General features: G+C 40.5%; 1 protein-coding gene across 1 annotated transcript; it reads right to left on the reverse strand.

Moving 5' to 3' along the window:
• Positions 1-3063: 3063 nt before the first annotated feature.
• On the reverse strand, positions 3064-7981 carry LOC118826098. The gene is made up of 4 exons (XM_036596986.1): positions 7882-7981; positions 5537-5859; positions 4632-4772; positions 3064-3169 (listed from the first exon to the last, which is right to left on the reverse strand). Exons 1-4 carry the CDS (start codon positions 7979-7981, stop codon positions 3086-3088), a joined length of 648 nt encoding a protein of 215 aa, XP_036452879.1. The 3' UTR covers positions 3064-3085.
• Positions 7982-16574: the final 8593 nt, after the last annotated feature.

Consider the following 16574-nt stretch of genomic DNA (forward strand, 5'->3'; position numbering starts at 1 on the left):
CTGTGGATGGTCGCGCGCAGATTTGCGTAAAACGAGCGTTTGAACTGCTGGTGAATGTTTAGCTTGAAGAGGAGGCAACCTGCTGCAACCCCCCCTCTACCCCTCCTGACCCTCATAACAAACCCCTCCTTGGCCCCGTTTGGCCTTTGGAACTTCCTTTCTGTGCACAAACATAATTTGGCCTACTATAGTCTTCAGCTCTGACATGATAATGTATGTTTATATTATATAGGTTTAAAGTTACAGACCTTAGCCCATCTGTTTCAGCCCCCCTCTATCCCATTCATCATCGGTCAGTTTCTGACCACAGGACCGGTGCTGACTAGATTTTATGTAGTTTGTGGTATTGGCATTCAGAAAAAGCCTAAAGATTTCTTAGTTCATTTTATTTTATACAATCATGGCGATTGATGGGCGGCACGGTGGCACAGAGCTTAGCCGCCTCACCGCAATAAGGGCCTGGGTTTGATTCCCTGGCCGGGCAACCAGAGTTTTTTCCTTGTGGAGTTTTCATGTTCTCCCTGTGTCTGTGAGGGTTTCCTCTGGGTGCTCCTGCTCCCTCCTACAGTCCAAAGACATGCGGTCAGTTGAACTGGAGATGCTAAATTGGCCCTAGGTATGAGCGTATATGTCTATGTCTGTGATGGACAGGCGGCCTGTCCAGGGTGTTTCCTGCCTTCTGCCCAGTGACCGCTGGAATAGGTTTCTGTACCCTCTGCGACCCAGGAGGACAAATCGGTTTAGATAATGTGTGTTTGATGTATTTATGCAACCACTGTACTAACGTTATTATTTCATTTTTACATGAAAACAATGTGGAGCCCTCAGGGCCTAATAGGCCTAATGATTTTTGTGAAAATGAGAAACATTTTAAATGATTGGGGTTAAAATGTTGGAAATGCCCAATGAAAAAGTATCCAATCAGTATTTTTTCCTCCATTGTATCTAAGTACAGCGATCTGGCATAACATTATGACCTCCTCCTTGTTTCTACACTCATTGTCCTTTTTATCAGCTCCACTTACTATATAGGAGCACTTTGTAGTTCTACAGTTACAGACTGTAGTCCCACCAATTTGGGTGGTGCGTCATTCTCAGCACTGCAGTAACAGTGATGTGGTGATGTGTTAATGTGTGTTGTGCTGGTCCGAGTGGATCAGACACAGCAGTGCTGCTGGAGTTTTTAAACACCTCAGTGTCACTGCTGGACTGAGAATAGTCCACCAACCAAAAATATCCAGCCAACAGCGTCCAGTGGGCAGCGTCCTGTGACCACTGATGAAGGATGACCAACACAAACTGTGCAGCAGCAGATGAGCTATCGTCTCTGACTTTACATCTACAAGGTAGGAGTGTCTAATAGAGTGGACAGTGGAAAACAGCAGAGGCAACTCTATGGTGGGACACTTTATTGAAGGTCACTGTAAAACTCACTGTAAAACAGCTATATACAAGGTCAAATGTGTTGATGTCTAGCTGTAGTAGTCACAATTCGCCCACTTGTCAGTGTCACTGCTAGGTTTCGAATGGACAGCCACCCAGAAATATCTAGCCAAGAGTGTCTCTGTGGTCAGAAACTGACCACTGATGAAGTGCGAGAGGATGGACGATGCAGACTGTGCATCAACAGATGGGCTACAATCTCTAACTGTAAACCAGCAAGATGGAGCTTCAAATAAAGTGGCCGGTCTAATCTGGTCATTGGTGGTCCTAAGGCGTTTCCTTTCCATTGACAGATGAGTTAGATGGAGCTGAAAGTACAAAGTGGTGGGCGTTTCTGATGAAATGGCAACTGAAACGCAACTTCCTAACTGACGTTTATGCCTCAGACATTGGACTCTCATCCATAAGATGGGTCACAAAAACAAGGTTATCTGCCCGTTGCTCAACAGAATGGATCCTTCAGAGGTTTCCTTCCATCATAACATGTTTGTCAGAGGTGGTAATTACTGACCTGCTGGTGTAGTATTCATGTCACCTATCATGTACAAACTTTGTAGTGATAACCCCAACGACACTTTTGTGGTTTTACGCTCTGGGTTTGGGACCCTGGAAGTCTCCTTTATTGGGTATAGGTGGTTTGAAGGACTGATAGCTGGCAGGGCCACTTAAGGTCAATGCTTTCTTGTGAATGACATATTTACATATAGTGAGCAAATGAGTAACAATACACCCCCTTATGGGAAGAGATTGTGCAAGATTGAAGAAAAACAGTTCATCACGCATGATGTCTGGAAAACAAGAAGGATTTCTCTCTCTAGGCCTGTAAACAGCAGACTGGAACTGGTCAGTGCTAACCTGCTAACCACTTCTTTTAGGATTTAGGTTGCCATGGATGGAACTGAATGTTAGTATTAAGATATTAACCCATTTATATTGCCTAATTTTCCTGAGTCATGTGGCACTAAGAGCAGTTTGTTTTTGATTTAAGTGAGTGGTGGTAAATTAGCTAAGCTATGGTTGTGTTTTTCAATAAAGCCCAAACTTTTCTTGACAACACTTGTATTTGATGGACATGAGATATTCTGTGCCTGTCCAGTCAGTTTTTGCAAAAAGGCAAATGCAGCCAAAAAAGTGTGAAATAAGTGTTTCTCTGCAGAATTTTTATTTTTTTTTTTTACATACCTTTTGTTTATTAAAAGGTGTTTGTAATAATTCAGGATAAAAATGTAAAATATGTTTCTCTGCAGAACTTTTCTAATGCTATTACTTTATTGAAGGAGTTTGTAATATTTTTAATATTTTTACAGTTTTTATCTGTAGAACTTTGTGTCATTACTTTATTGAAGGTTATTGATCATAATATTTCAGGAAAAATCTAAAATAACAGTTTATCTGCAAAGCCTTTGTTGAAAAATTCTGTAAAATTATTGTTTTTGTACTTTTTTTGAATTATAATATTTTACTTTAAGTTTATGGTTTTTGTTTAGCAGCCGTTGCCACCAGTCATTTGACCGGTTTTACTTTACACTTTTATGTTTTAGTCTTTGAAGAATATAAAATACAAATGAAAGTGTCTGTGAAAGACAAGGCCTGGATTTCCCTTTATTTTTAAAATATTCCCTTCTTTTCATCTACATGGTCTTCACTCCACAGTCAGCTTGTGCTGCGTTGCTTCTTCAATGTCAATCATCAGGTTGATCACCCACTGAGGGGCAGGAAAATCATCCTGCAAGAGAGCTTTCACAGATTAACTTGGTTTGAGATATAAACCCAAATGGTCAGGTTTCACATCAAAGCTTGAGCCTAATATCAAACAAGCACCAGTTTTTTTATTGATCAGACTTGATTATGCCAGATCTCTTATGTACTTAAGACAAGACAAATATTCATAGAAAGCCAAAATCTCCAATTAAACAAAAACTTGTCTCCAAAACAGTAACTTTAAGACAAAAATAAATAAATAAAGGGCAGCTGGTGTTGTCAGACATAGTTTTGATGATGATAGGAATGAAACAATACTAATGACTACTCACAGCACTATTAGGTTAGTACCTGTTTTAGTAACTGGGGATTATGCTTCATTTGTTTGTGTAGCCCTTGACACACAGATGCTCTTGGCCCACTTACCCAACACAAGTGGATGTGCGCCAACTGTGACGCACCTTGAAGATCAACATTGCAGCATAACATTGCAGCATAAGTGTAAACACACTAAATGTTTACCTTTTTAAGGCGATAATATTAATGATGGGTTGAGAGGTAATTATGTCGGTAGGTATGTTGACTGCTATAATACGCTGACTAGTAGCAGGTCTAAACTAAACTAACATACCTTTGCCCATATAGTGTACCTGATTATCACAGCTAAATGAGCTTGTTGGACATCTCACTCCAAAACCACGGACAGTAAGGACTCTTTTGGGCTTCCACTCTTATGGGAAGGTTTCCACAAGAGTGTGTTTGGGTGAATTTGTGCCCATTCATTCAAAAGAGCATTTGTGAGGTAAGGCCCTGACGTTGGACGAGAAGGCCTGGCTCACAATTTGCATTCCAACTCATGCCAGAGGTGTTCAGTGGGGTTGAGGTCAGGGCTCTGTGTAGACCACTGGATTTCCTCCACAACAAACTCATCAAACCATGTCTTTATATAGTTAAGTTAAAATTGATGTTTCGGTGGGAAGAACATGACTGAAACCCCTCCTTCTTCCTATACGCCCCATAATTCATATCTTCACCTTCCGCTCCCGTGACGAAGTGTTCGCAATCTCTACCCCCACCCCCATCTCCTCCCTGTCCCTCAGTCCTACATCAGTCTTGGTACAGCTATGAGGGGCGTGTGGCCGTCTAGCTACAGGCAGAAGCTGCCCAGAACTCCAACCCAAGTTCTCAGATTTCTCCACCTCCCTCAATCAGTCTTCCCTCATACTACCACCACCATGTTGAAGGCATGGTCTGAATAAAATGAATAAAATGTGGTTTAAGATGCTACTAAAGCCACTTTATCGTTAACTCATTCATTAACTCGTTAACTCACGCTTTAAACCATTTGTAGTTTGTGGAGGTTTTTTTACAAGAAGCTTGGAAAAAATATCCCTGCAGATTTCTTTGATAAAATGTGCATCACTTGCACATTGATAAGAGAAAGGATAAAAATTGTAATAATTTGTACATCCAGTCATGTTACATACCTGTGCAGGTTTTCTCCGTGTATTTCTACGTTGTTGTTGTTGGGGTTTTGGCACTGTTCCTTCCTTTTTAGAAGATTTAGAAGAGAGTTGTTTGACTCTGTTGGATGAATGTGTTGGATCAGTCCTCTTTGCTGAAGTTGCCTTTCACAGATAAAATACCAGTTTGAATAATTATGTTTAGTTAAGAGTAAGAAATCCATGTATATAGCTTTAAAAATAAATAAATAAATGGCACTCTTCTAGGAATTAAAAAACTGCCATGGTTATGGATAAAAGATTAAAACAAACCAAAAGAAAAAGCACACATGCAGTCGCATGCAAAGGTTTCATCTCCCCCATCACACTTCCTCTACAGAGATCACACTTAAATACAGCATTTTGCTGTAAATTTTAGTGAACAGTTTCTAATTATTTGCCGAGTGTAACATATTGGAAAAAAAACTAAAATGTATGGTTTAAAATAATTGGTTTTAATATGAGCCATTAACTTTTGCTCAGGCCATATTTTCTGTCTTATTTTTCCCCAGTATGTTGCAGTGAAAAGTTAAAACATAATTTGATGAGTGCCTAAATTTTTGCATGACTGTACACATGGTTCACATTTATAAAATGTCATTTTCTTATATTATTTTCTTATATTATAGTTTTTCTTCTATGTTATCTTTTTGATAAAGTTTATCTTCAAAATCAAAATACCCACACATACATTGCTTAAAGTACTTTAGTGTTTAGAAGGCATTTTGGAATGAAACAATGTATTTGAAATGTATCTCACATGTAAAAAAAAACCTACCTGTGTAATCGTTTTCCTTAAAAGTATGTGCTCTCTTTTCAGGTCGAGTGTGAATTTTATGACATTTTTAGTGTACAGATCTACAGAAACTAAGAACAGAGTCTGTTTTTACCTTTGATTCATCATTTGTCCTTTCTACAGGTCCAGATAGCCGTCCCATCGAGCGACTCCTGGAAGCCCTTCGTGCTGTTGGTGGGGAAGTTGTCCCCGAAAAGCTTCTGGATGTTCTCGGTGTTGAGGAGCTCCGTCTCCGAACCGGTTCCTCATATTGTTTCCTCAGATCAGCTTGTACCCTCAGGGCCACGGTAGCCAAATCTGTGAGGGAGTGACGGCTGCCTCGTCTCTGTGGCTTACCTGTGCTCTTTCGTTCCTCTGAGTGGGTTGAGTCAGTCTCACGATCCACAGAACCAGCCAAACGCTGGGACCTTCTGACTGCTGGTGAAGTAGAGTTGAGTCAAGTCGATCAATTCAACATCAGAGAAATTTAATAGATGAGTGAGGAAACTATTAGAGGAGCAATAAATGATGAATGCATCATAATGCATTAATATGAAGGTTTTGATTCAACTGCATTATTTTTGTAATATTAATTGTAATCAATTATAAAAATATCTAATTTTAGGCTTAATTGAATTTCTGAAATATATCCAAAAGTGATCCACTGCTGTGTAAATGCAAATAAAATGCAAATAAAAACAGAAAAATCCACTTTGTCCTGTTTTAAACAAAACTGTTGTTTTAGCTTAACTTTTTTAAATCGAAATATCTGCTCATTCTGAAAATGATGCCTGCAACATATCCTCTTAAACAAGTGCCGCAATCCTGCTTGGGTTTAAAAGGTACATCCAGAAAAGGCCTAGTCCTACATATGAGCAAAAATGGGTCAAGACCTTGCCAAAAATGCATCAGCATATATATATATATATATATATATATCACAGTTTGAAAATTGATAATGTTTATCAGCCAAGGATTGCAAGGATTTTAGGTATTTTACCATCAACAGTGCATAATATCAGAAAATTCAGGGAATCTAGAGAAATCTCTGTCTGTAAAGAGCAAGACTGAAAACCACAACTGAGACAGCACTGCATTAAAAACTGCCATGTAATAGATATCACTTCATTAGCTAGGTGAAAACTTTGCCATACTATTATCAATAAACACTGTTCATCACTGCATCCACAAATGCAAGTTAAGACTGTACTATGCACAGTGGAAGTCATGTCAACAGCTTCCAGAAACACCGCCAACTTCTCTGGGCCAACTTCTTCTCAAGCTCATCGGAAATGGACTGATGCACAGTGGAAACTCGTGGTCTAATGAGTCAACCTTTCAGATTGTTCATGGAAATAATGAACATGGTGTTCTCCAGGTCAAAGAAGAAAAGGACCATGCAGATTGTTACAAGAGGAAAGTTCCAAAGCCAGCATCTGTCATAGTATGGGAGGATTTAGTGAGTAACTTGCAAATCTGTGAAAGCACCCATTAATGCTGTAAGATAGATGCACATTTTAGAGCAAAATGTGCTTCAAGACAATGTTTTTTTTTAGGGATATCCATGCTTATTTCAAAATTACAATGCAAAGCTACATTCTGCACATGTTAAAACAGCATGGCTGCAAAATCAGAGTGCGCTGGTGCTGGACTGGCCTGCCTGGATTGGAAAACGTGTGGCACATTTATGAAGTGTCCAAACAATAAGTTTCATTGAAAGGAAATTATGTAATACAGTGGCAAACATACACCTGTCCCAGCTTTTTTGGAATGTGTTGCAGGCATCATATTTTTGGAAACAAAAAACAAAAACTTTGTAAGGTAAAACATCAAATGCTATGTTTTTGTACTCTTTTTAATCAAATACAGCTCAAACAGAATTGGAATTAAGATCAAGGCAGTGGACCCCAATTTGCTCCTGGAGATCTACTTTCTCGCAGAGTTTAGTTCCAACCTGCAACTAATATACCCCACCCCCTCATCACCATCTAACACTGAAGTATCTGATCCAGCCAATCAGGGACTCCTGAAAAAGTTAATTAGCCAGAGCAGGTGTGACTGACTGTGTTTCAAACTCTGCTGGAAGGTAGATCTTCAAGACCAGGGTTGGTGACCACTGATCTAAAGACTCAATACATATTTAAAAGGTTCTTCCTGTAACTTTTATATTAAGTGGTTATTTAAACTTGAAGGTTTTACCAAACTCATACATCCCACTTACAAAAATGACTAAAGGACCATCTGTTGAAAGGTTCTTAAGGGAACCGAAAATGGTTCTTCTGTGGCATCATGCTTGGATCCCTATCTGGAACCCGTATTTTTAAGAGTTTAACGACTATGAACAAAATCTGCTTAAGAACGTTCAAAATGTTTAGATGAATATCTATAATAAACTGAATTTCAGGTCACTTACAGAGCTGTAACTGATCTAATGAACTAAAATAGAACTGGTAACCCAACCTTGCGGTGAAGATTGAGCCGGATCCTGTTGCCCAAGCAAAGATCTCTGCAGGAACATCTCAGATTCATCCTCTTCTATGATAGTGTTCAGGAAGTACATGATGCTAGAGGGGAAAGGGAAGGGTTTACAGAGTGACCAAAGGCAGGACAGCAAGTGCTGATCTACACTCTAAAAGGGTTTTTTGGAGTGATGCCAAAGAAGAACCACTTTTGGTTCCCTAAATAACCATCTTTGTAAATGAGACCTGAGGGTGTGAAGAACCTTTTAAAAGTTTCTAAAAAATGTATGTAGTGTGAAGGTTCTACACCAGCAGTCACCAACCTTGGTCCTGGAGATTTACCTTTCTGTGGGGTCAAGTTCCAGCCATAATCTGCCACACCTGCTCCAGCTAATTAGCTTTAACTTCTTCAGAAGTCTTTGATTGGCTGGATCAGATGCATTAGGGTTAGGTGGTGGTGGTGGGGGGGGATGTGGTTAGGTGCAGGTTGGAGGTAAACTCTGCAGGAAAGTAGATCTCCAAAAGGGGGGCTGGTAACCCCTGTTATACAGAGTGTAAAATTAGCCTTGCCCTGTACTTCCCAGTGAATGTAGTTATGTAATGCTGACCTTACTGTTACTTTGAGATGACTCATAATTTATGAATGGTTAAAGTTTATTGTACATCTTTAAGGTTGCTTTGTTATTCTGGGGAAACTGTGTAGCATCTATGATTACAAATTCATATGAATGCACTCAATCAACTTTACATGAAACCAATTATATATACCTCCTGTTTTCATTTGTGGTCAAATCATGTTTGAAAACTCCCCTAATGTACACAGATCAGGCATAACATTATGACTTGTTTCTACGCTCATTGTCCATTTTATCAGCTCCACTTACTGTATAGGTGCACTTTGTAGTTCTACAGTTACAGACTGTAGTCCATCTGTTTCTCTGCATACTTTGTTAGCCCCCTTTTACCCTGTTCCTCCGTGGTCAGGACCCCCATGGACCCTCACAGAGCAGGTACTATTTGGGTGGTGGATCATTCTCAGTGCTGCAGTAACACTGATGTGATAGTGGTGTTTTAGTGTGTGTTGTGCTGGTACAAGTGGATCAGACACAGCAGTGCTGCTGGAGTTTTTAAACACTGTGTCCACTCACTGTCCACTCTATCAGACACTCCTACCTTGTCAGTCTACCTTGTAGATGTAAAGTCAGAGACGATAGCTCATCTGCTGCTGCACAGTTTGTGCTGGTCATCCTCTAGTCCTTCATCAGTGGTCACAGAACGCTGCCTACAGGACGCTGTTGGCTGGATAGTTTTGGTTGGTGGACTATTCTCAGTCCAGCAGTGACACTAAGGTGTTTAAAAACTCCAGCAGCACTGCTGTGTCTGATCCACTCAGACCAGCACAACACACACTAACACACCACCACATCACTGTTACTGCAGTGCTGAGAATGATCCATCACCCAAATAGTACCTGCTCTGTGAGGGTCCATGGGGGTCCTGACCACGGAGGAACAGGGTAAAAGGGGGCTAACAAAGTATGCAGAGAAACAGATGGACTACAGTCTGTAACTGTAGAACTACAAAGTGCTCCTATATAGTAAGTGGTGGTCATAATGTTATGCCTGATTGGTGTATATTATCACACCAACCAGAATTTGAAAATAAACAAACAAATAAAAATGTATTCAATGAAATTATTCAATTGGCCATAACATGAAGCTTTTTTACTGTACCAGTGCAATTATGGTTACTTGAACATCCTCACTCATAGTGTTTGTGCTGTTGTTGTTGTTGCTGTTGTTCAAGCCTGTCTCTTTTGCAACACAGAAATCTGCCCTGTTACTTGGAGTGATTCCTGCCTGCTGTAAATGCCTGGATCCACATACACAGTTGACGTGTTTAACATGAGCTCCTCTCGCAGGGCTGTGTTTTCCCCTCACTGTGCACACACTGTGCCCTGTTATGTATCCTGCTGGTTCAGTTACTCGATTACTGTGGCCTTTGCTGGCACTGTACCCAACGTTAAATGAGGACACACTAATGTTGTGGACTTTGTAGGTGCACGTAAGCACTGAACTTTAACGACCCGATCTGATGGCAAAGCGAAAGCCTGTTGTCTTGATTAGCATTACTCAGATTTCAGTCAAACTGGAAGCCATCAGCCATGTGTCATCACATATAATAATACATGCAGTGGCAGCTTCACTGAGCCTTGGACAATGGCAGTGGAAGCACTGGGCCATCCAAACCTACAACTGGTACAAACGCCCATGGGCCTAGCTCATCTGAAAACCTGGGATATTATACACAAAAGCCGCTTTTCTACTGCATGGTACCAGCTTGGCTTGATTCTTTTTGTTTTCCACTAAGCCAGTTTGGTACCTGGTACTAGGTACTGGGTTCTATTTTTGGTATCACCTCCACTGAGGTTCCAAGTGAGCTGAGGTTCCAAGTGACGTTAAAACGCTGATTGGTTGGAGAGAATCACTAAACACATATGCTATTGCTAGCTGCCAGGTTAGCATAGCCTCTTGCATTGCCTTTGAGCAACCAGAATCATCTTCTCGTCCAAACTCTGAAGTAGTTTTTCCCAAACTCTCCAGTTTTTTCAGCAGTATAACATTTTGCTGATATCAGCCTCTTCTGAACAAAAATTTGTCTCCTTCACATCTCAGCAGCATCACTATGACGACCAGCTACATTCAGGGGTCACTATGTCTGCAGTGGAAAATGAAGTTGCTGGTACCAACAGCTAGTAAAGTCAAGTCGAGTCATACTATGCAAAGGAAAAGTGGCAAAGCAGCTTTCCAGGTAACTTGAAATCTTGAGGGGTATTTCACAAAACAGAAAAAGTAAGCTGGATAGCCTAAAGTCAACATGAATAGGAAATCAAAATGCATTTTCTTTCCATACACTGTTAGAAATAAAGGTGCAGGTACGAACAATGTAAATGTTCCCTCAAAGGTACAACAGTGGTTTTAAGGTCCAATTGTGAACCTTAAATAAGTTTTTCCAGGTGAAAATTATGTATTTTTACCTTTTTTAACCTCAAGTTTTAAAACAGAACAGTAAAATGAAAAGCCTGGAGATGAGACGGGGGTGTGGAGTCAACACAACTTAGAAAATATAATTTCAATGGATTATGGTACAGTTATGTTTCTTGACTAAAGGTTCTGAGATGTACCCTTGAGGGTCCCACCCCAGTGACAAGAGTGGTACTGCCCCGGTGACAGTTTCATACCTTTATTTCTGAGAGTGTAAGATCAGATCTGACCTGAGACTCAAGGAAAGGGCAGTTTTTGATCTGCATCTGGTTCTGTTTTCTAATCCTGGGCTGTGTCCAGTGGGAAAAATGTTCAGAACTTAATATCAGCCAATTCTGGACCATTCATCATAAAATGTCCCCACAATTTAGATGGCATGAAAAATGAAAAAAAAAAGAAAAAGATTGTATTTGAACACAATATAGGAACAAGACAATTATTTCACTAAGTGTTACCTTTTTTTCTGAGAGTGTGCCGTGACATGGTGACTGGGAACAGGGGCATTTTGCAGCCATTTGAAAGTGAGGGACACAGTTGCCAATTCATAACTTAAACATTCATTTCAAAGGCTTAACAAGCCCAGAACACATCGAATGTACAGAAAAGACCACAGACAGATTGATAGCTAAATAGATAAAATATAGGCAATATAGATAGAAAAAAACAATTATAGATCATGTAATTTGTTGGTGAATGGTGACAATCAAAAATCAGATATTTATTAGATTTATATGATGTGATATCATTTATATGATAATATGATGTAATGAATCATGCTTAATATCACCAGGGACGTGAACTAATGAGGTCAAAAAGGTCGGTTTTGATTTCATGCTGACTTTAATTACAGAAACTAGGCTTTTGGGTTGGATTAAGTAATCTGGGTTGCTGAAAAATCATGCAATCCTGTTTCAAGTCCAGAGCCAATGGCACCCTTAACCCAAGCAGTTTGAAGGATAGGGGCGTCTTTATGTCTCTAGATTACTCAAGAGCTGATAGCGATGAGTCTCTGACCATTGCTCAACAGGACACACAGGGCTTCAAAACATCCCTCATGACCTTCCTGTTGATGTAAATATTTACCCGTGCAAACACAAGACTCTCACTGATGACTGTTTGTCAAAGGCACAGTGTGACCCTGTGTGAACGACGTATGGTCACAGATAGCGGAGCACGTATGCGGTGTGCTGGTCATCAAACCTCTGCTAAATTGCTGCTAAACACAATGGCGGCTTACCTCAGTATACTGCCAAATTCCAGAGCCTCAGAGTGTTGGCTGCAATTTCACTGCTGAAGGCAGGCATGTCAAACTTCTGAGCCAAAGTGCTCTGGATATTAGTATTTACCCTCATCTAATGCTCTGAATTCAGTTCATGAAGGCCTTGCTAATTAGCTGATGAGCTGAATTGGGTGTGTTTAATGAGGCAGTGTGCTGAAGTCTGCAGCGTTTTGGCCCATCAGTACTGGAACCTGACACATGTGGCTTAAAGCCTGTGGGAACATTTTGATATATTGAACTCTTTTGTATAGGGTGTCATATGAAGCATTCAGCGAAGTTTAAATAGAAAACACAAAGCAGAAATATGATAAAACACTCCTCAAAAATCACCAAAGGCACTCATCAGACCTCTCTGAGAACCGTCTGGGCGTGGTCTTAATAGTCTAATGAATGTGCATGACTGACATCCCTCTATTACTGGCGAACAAAATTTTGTTAGCTACCATGGCAACGCGCACAGCCTTGACTTCGAATTGCGGTTGTGATTTCACAGGTCTTGGAATTTATCCAGGTTTTGATAACTGTAATAGAGTTACCAGCCCATATATAGATATAAAACATCATCATCATCATCATCATCATCACTTTTATTTATACTGAGTAGTTTCCGAGGGACGTTTGGCCTCCTGATTGCGTTTCAGACCAGTCAGAGTATATCAAACGTTTGATTTTTTTTTACCCGACTCTGAGCGTAATCTAGTTGAGTAAACTGGTCAACGATTCAATCTGAACGGACTCCTGCAACAGCCAGTGAAAACTGAGAGCACGATGCAGCAAGTAAACAAAGAAAATGGCAAAAAGTCACTCGTGTGGAGCGAAGCTTTTTAATGAGCTAAGTTTAAGGCACAATCGAGTTTATGTACAATCAAGACTCTCAAAAAATACCTCACTGATCACATTTCTAAATCCATGACCCTCACTTAAACATGTTAACCTGCTGCTTCTTTACTGCATCAGCGCAAACGGCAGAGAAAACAGCAGCAGCAGTGAGCGGCTCACGTTTGTTTATTTGCATCTCCTAGTAATGGGAGAACGTGTGAGTTTGCGAGAGTTCATGTGAGCTCACGTGAGTTCAGTGTGCTCCATTCGGTTTAGCAACAGCTTAAAAGTTGAGTAGTGTGTGATCCCTAATCGTTTAGTGTGTGATCCCCAATATTTTAGTTGTCCAAAAATCTGTGGGATAGTGTGAGATGCCCAGTCTTTTTATAATCTGTTAAGACTTTAAAAGTTACGTTGTGTACCCACACACTAGGGGGCAGTGAGCACTCTTGCCCAGAGCAGTGGGCAGCCCTACCCATAGTGCCCAGGGAGCAGTTAAAATAGTAAAATAATTTTTTCCTTCTTTTTATTTTTTTATTCTGAAAAAAAATCGGAATCTGGTCTTGTCCCTGTCTTGGTCTTGACACTGCTGGTCTTTGCCTTGACTCAGACTTGACTACTACAAGGTCTTGGTCTTGCCTCAAACTCGATGTGTCCAGGTCTCAGTTATGACTCGGACTCGCCTCTAGTGGGCTTGGCAATAACACTACGTGAATTGTTGAAGGGTGGTTAGTATAGTGTAGTGGGTAACACCTTTGCCCTCCATGCTGTAGACTGAGGTTTGATCTCTAAACTTCTCTAAGCTACACCAATAGGAGTCCTTGGGCAAAACTCCTCGCCTACTTCTGTAAAAGTGACTAAATGGTAAGTCACTCTGGATAAAAGCATCTACGAAATGCTATGCATGTTAAAAGAAGCCTTTACATTGTGCAGTTCTTTAAACTTCCTTCATAGTCGCACAACTGAGTTCGAAAAGGATTCTTCAAAGAACCATTGACAGGTTCTAAGAGTGTGGATTAGGTGTGGTAGAGCAGGGAAAACTCCAGGGGGGCATGGTTAGCGCAGCTGGAAACAATTGACCTCAATCACCAATACCTTCTTAAGTTTTCTTCTTAAATATGTTCTTGAGAAAGATCCTAAGAAAAAATCTACATCAGATTCATGACGTGTTCTTAAACCACAGAATCGTTCGCACCTTTGTGCTCTTGAGTGTGTGTAGATCCCAAATTAGAAAACGTTGGTGAATGTCAGGATCTTCGTGAAAACTGTGCAAGTGGGTTTTCAGAAGAAATTCTTTCTTAACAACGGTTGGTGAGGCCCAGTGAGGCCCAATGGGTAGAGCTCAAAGAACTGAAGCAGACTACACATAATGATTTACACCTGAACCCTGATTGGATAACGTGGTTGTTTCTGAAATTATTCACACCTGTACCAGTTTTCTGCCCAAGTATGTAACGTTCACTAAACCAGTATTTCCTGGTCCTGGAGGCCCACTGTCCTGCATGTTTTAGTGTTTTCCCTGCTCCCAACACATCTGATCCAACGAATCAGCTTGTTAACAGCCCTTTGTTCAGTTGAAGTGGCTATTAAAGCAGGAAACGCACTAAAATGTGCAGGACAGTGGGCCTCCAGGACCAGGCTTGAGAAACAGTGCACTAAACCATGCAGCACTATGAGCTTTTTCTCAATACATACTTACCTTTATAACACTGATGTTTTTTTGATCATATTTTTTTATCATATTGTCATATTCATGAATCGGTGAAGCAGTCATTACAAACATGACACAGTTATCTAAATTGAGAACCATTTTACTTCAATGCTGTGTTCATTACAAAAATCTTATACTGCTCAGCTTTGTACTGTACAGGAGACATATCACACACCACCATATGTACAAACGAAACATCTGCATATCAAAGAGTATTAGCTAAAAGGCAAGTATTTCAGTCACTGTAAGCTTGTACAATAAGGCAAGAAACATGTCGTGTTTATATTGACGGTAGATGTTTGCAGTCAATGACAGATCCGGGAGAGGTTGAGGGGTTCGTGGCGTCGTCACTAAGACCAGTGAAGGGCTTTGTATGGTAAATGTATGATAAATTAAGACTTGTCATTCAGTTTGAAGTAAGAATTCAGAAGATTTAAAGTTCTGTCTACTTTCAAATGGGAAGTTCCAGAATTTCAGTACACCTGTTTATTCTGTTTTCAGTGCATTTTCCAGAATTTGGCAAGAGTCCGAGCAGGAGATGACCTTTAAAACAAAATGCCAGTAAAAGTCTCTTATGCAATTCTTATTGATTTGCTATGAGCTCTTTTTCAGCATTAAAATGACCCACTTATACATTTGAAGAAGAATTCAACAGATTTTAAAATGTCTGCATAAATCAACCATTCAGATGTAAGCAGTCATTCAGAGTAACTGTACAGAAACTTACTGACTCTAATGCTGTGTTAATATGCTGACAATGAAAATACCATCGTTTTATGCTTCATAACAGTACATGACCAAAGGCCGCATGAAGCCACGCAAATGTTGGCGTGGTGACAGCATCACCAGTGAAAATGGATGATTATCAGAGGAGCTTTAGCAAAGTTGACTGCTTATTTAAGGTGGAAAAAGTCAGGAGGACACTATTTTACTGTTTTGCTGTACAATAAAAGAAGAAGTTTGGCATCCATTGCTTCCCCAAAAAGCATCCAGTTTATTTCACCACTGTGGTCGACGGCAAAAGTTGGAAAAATGAAGCTTCTGATGGAATGTTGCTGCGGGTGGTGGCAGTTTTGGAAAATAACAGAAAATGACCGTCTACCACTAACATGTACACACAGCATAATTACTTTACAGTGGAGGTGGTAGGAACCAGAGGTCCCAATGTCTACAATGTAAACAAATAATGTAAGTGAACCTACACAGGCCCTCTTAGTTTTAACATTGGTGATGGTAAAATAGTGGTAAAGCTGAAGAAACCATGTTTTCTTTGTGCACGTTTGCCATACAACACCATATATCTACCCCTCTGCCATTCAAAATACGTTTTAGGCCAAAAACCTTATTGGAAAACTATTGGAAAACAATGTCTCAGGCATGAGGCAACATATTTGTAACCACTTTGCATAATAATAGTTGTGTTATTATGCACGGGGCAGTCGTGGGCTGGAGGTTAGGGAACCAGCCCTGTGACCGGAAGGTCGCAGGTTTGATCCCCTCGGCTGATGGTCCAGGACTGAAGTGCCCTTGAGCAAGGCACCTAACCCCCAATTGCTCCCCGGGTGCCGTGGATAGGGCTGCCCACCGCTCTGGGCAAAGTGTGCTCACTGCCCCCTAGTGTGCATGTATGTGGGTGTTTCACTGCATGGATGGGTTAAATGTGGAGGTCTAATTCCACAGTGTGCAAACACAGTTGGCTGATGGTTCTGAATTCAATTCAACTTTCTGTGAAGAAGCTATTAGTGGAATTAATTGCTTCAGACGTCTGGTTCCTATCACCACCACTGTGAACGATTCTGAGTCTCTAAGTTTCTCTAGAGCATTTCACACCAAATCACTCT

This window comes from Colossoma macropomum, unplaced genomic scaffold, assembly GCF_904425465.1.
Source record: "Colossoma macropomum unplaced genomic scaffold, Colossoma_macropomum, whole genome shotgun sequence".
In the NCBI taxonomy this organism is placed as follows: domain Eukaryota; kingdom Metazoa; phylum Chordata; class Actinopteri; order Characiformes; family Serrasalmidae; genus Colossoma; species Colossoma macropomum.

What these genes read in the sequence shown, in the direction of transcription:
- LOC118826098 (XM_036596986.1), bottom strand. Translation starts at nt 7,981, where the DNA reads ATGTACTTCCTGAACACTATCATAGAAGAGGATGAATCTGAGATGTTC. An exon ending in GGCTCAATCTTCACCGCAAG is followed by an intron (nt 5,860 to 7,881) that starts GTTGGGTTACCA and finishes CTACTTCACCAG; the next exon opens with CAGTCAGAAGGTCCCAGCGT. An exon ending in GGACAAATGATGAATCAAAG is followed by an intron (nt 4,773 to 5,536) that starts GTAAAAACAGAC and finishes TATCTGTGAAAG; the next exon opens with GCAACTTCAGCAAAGAGGAC.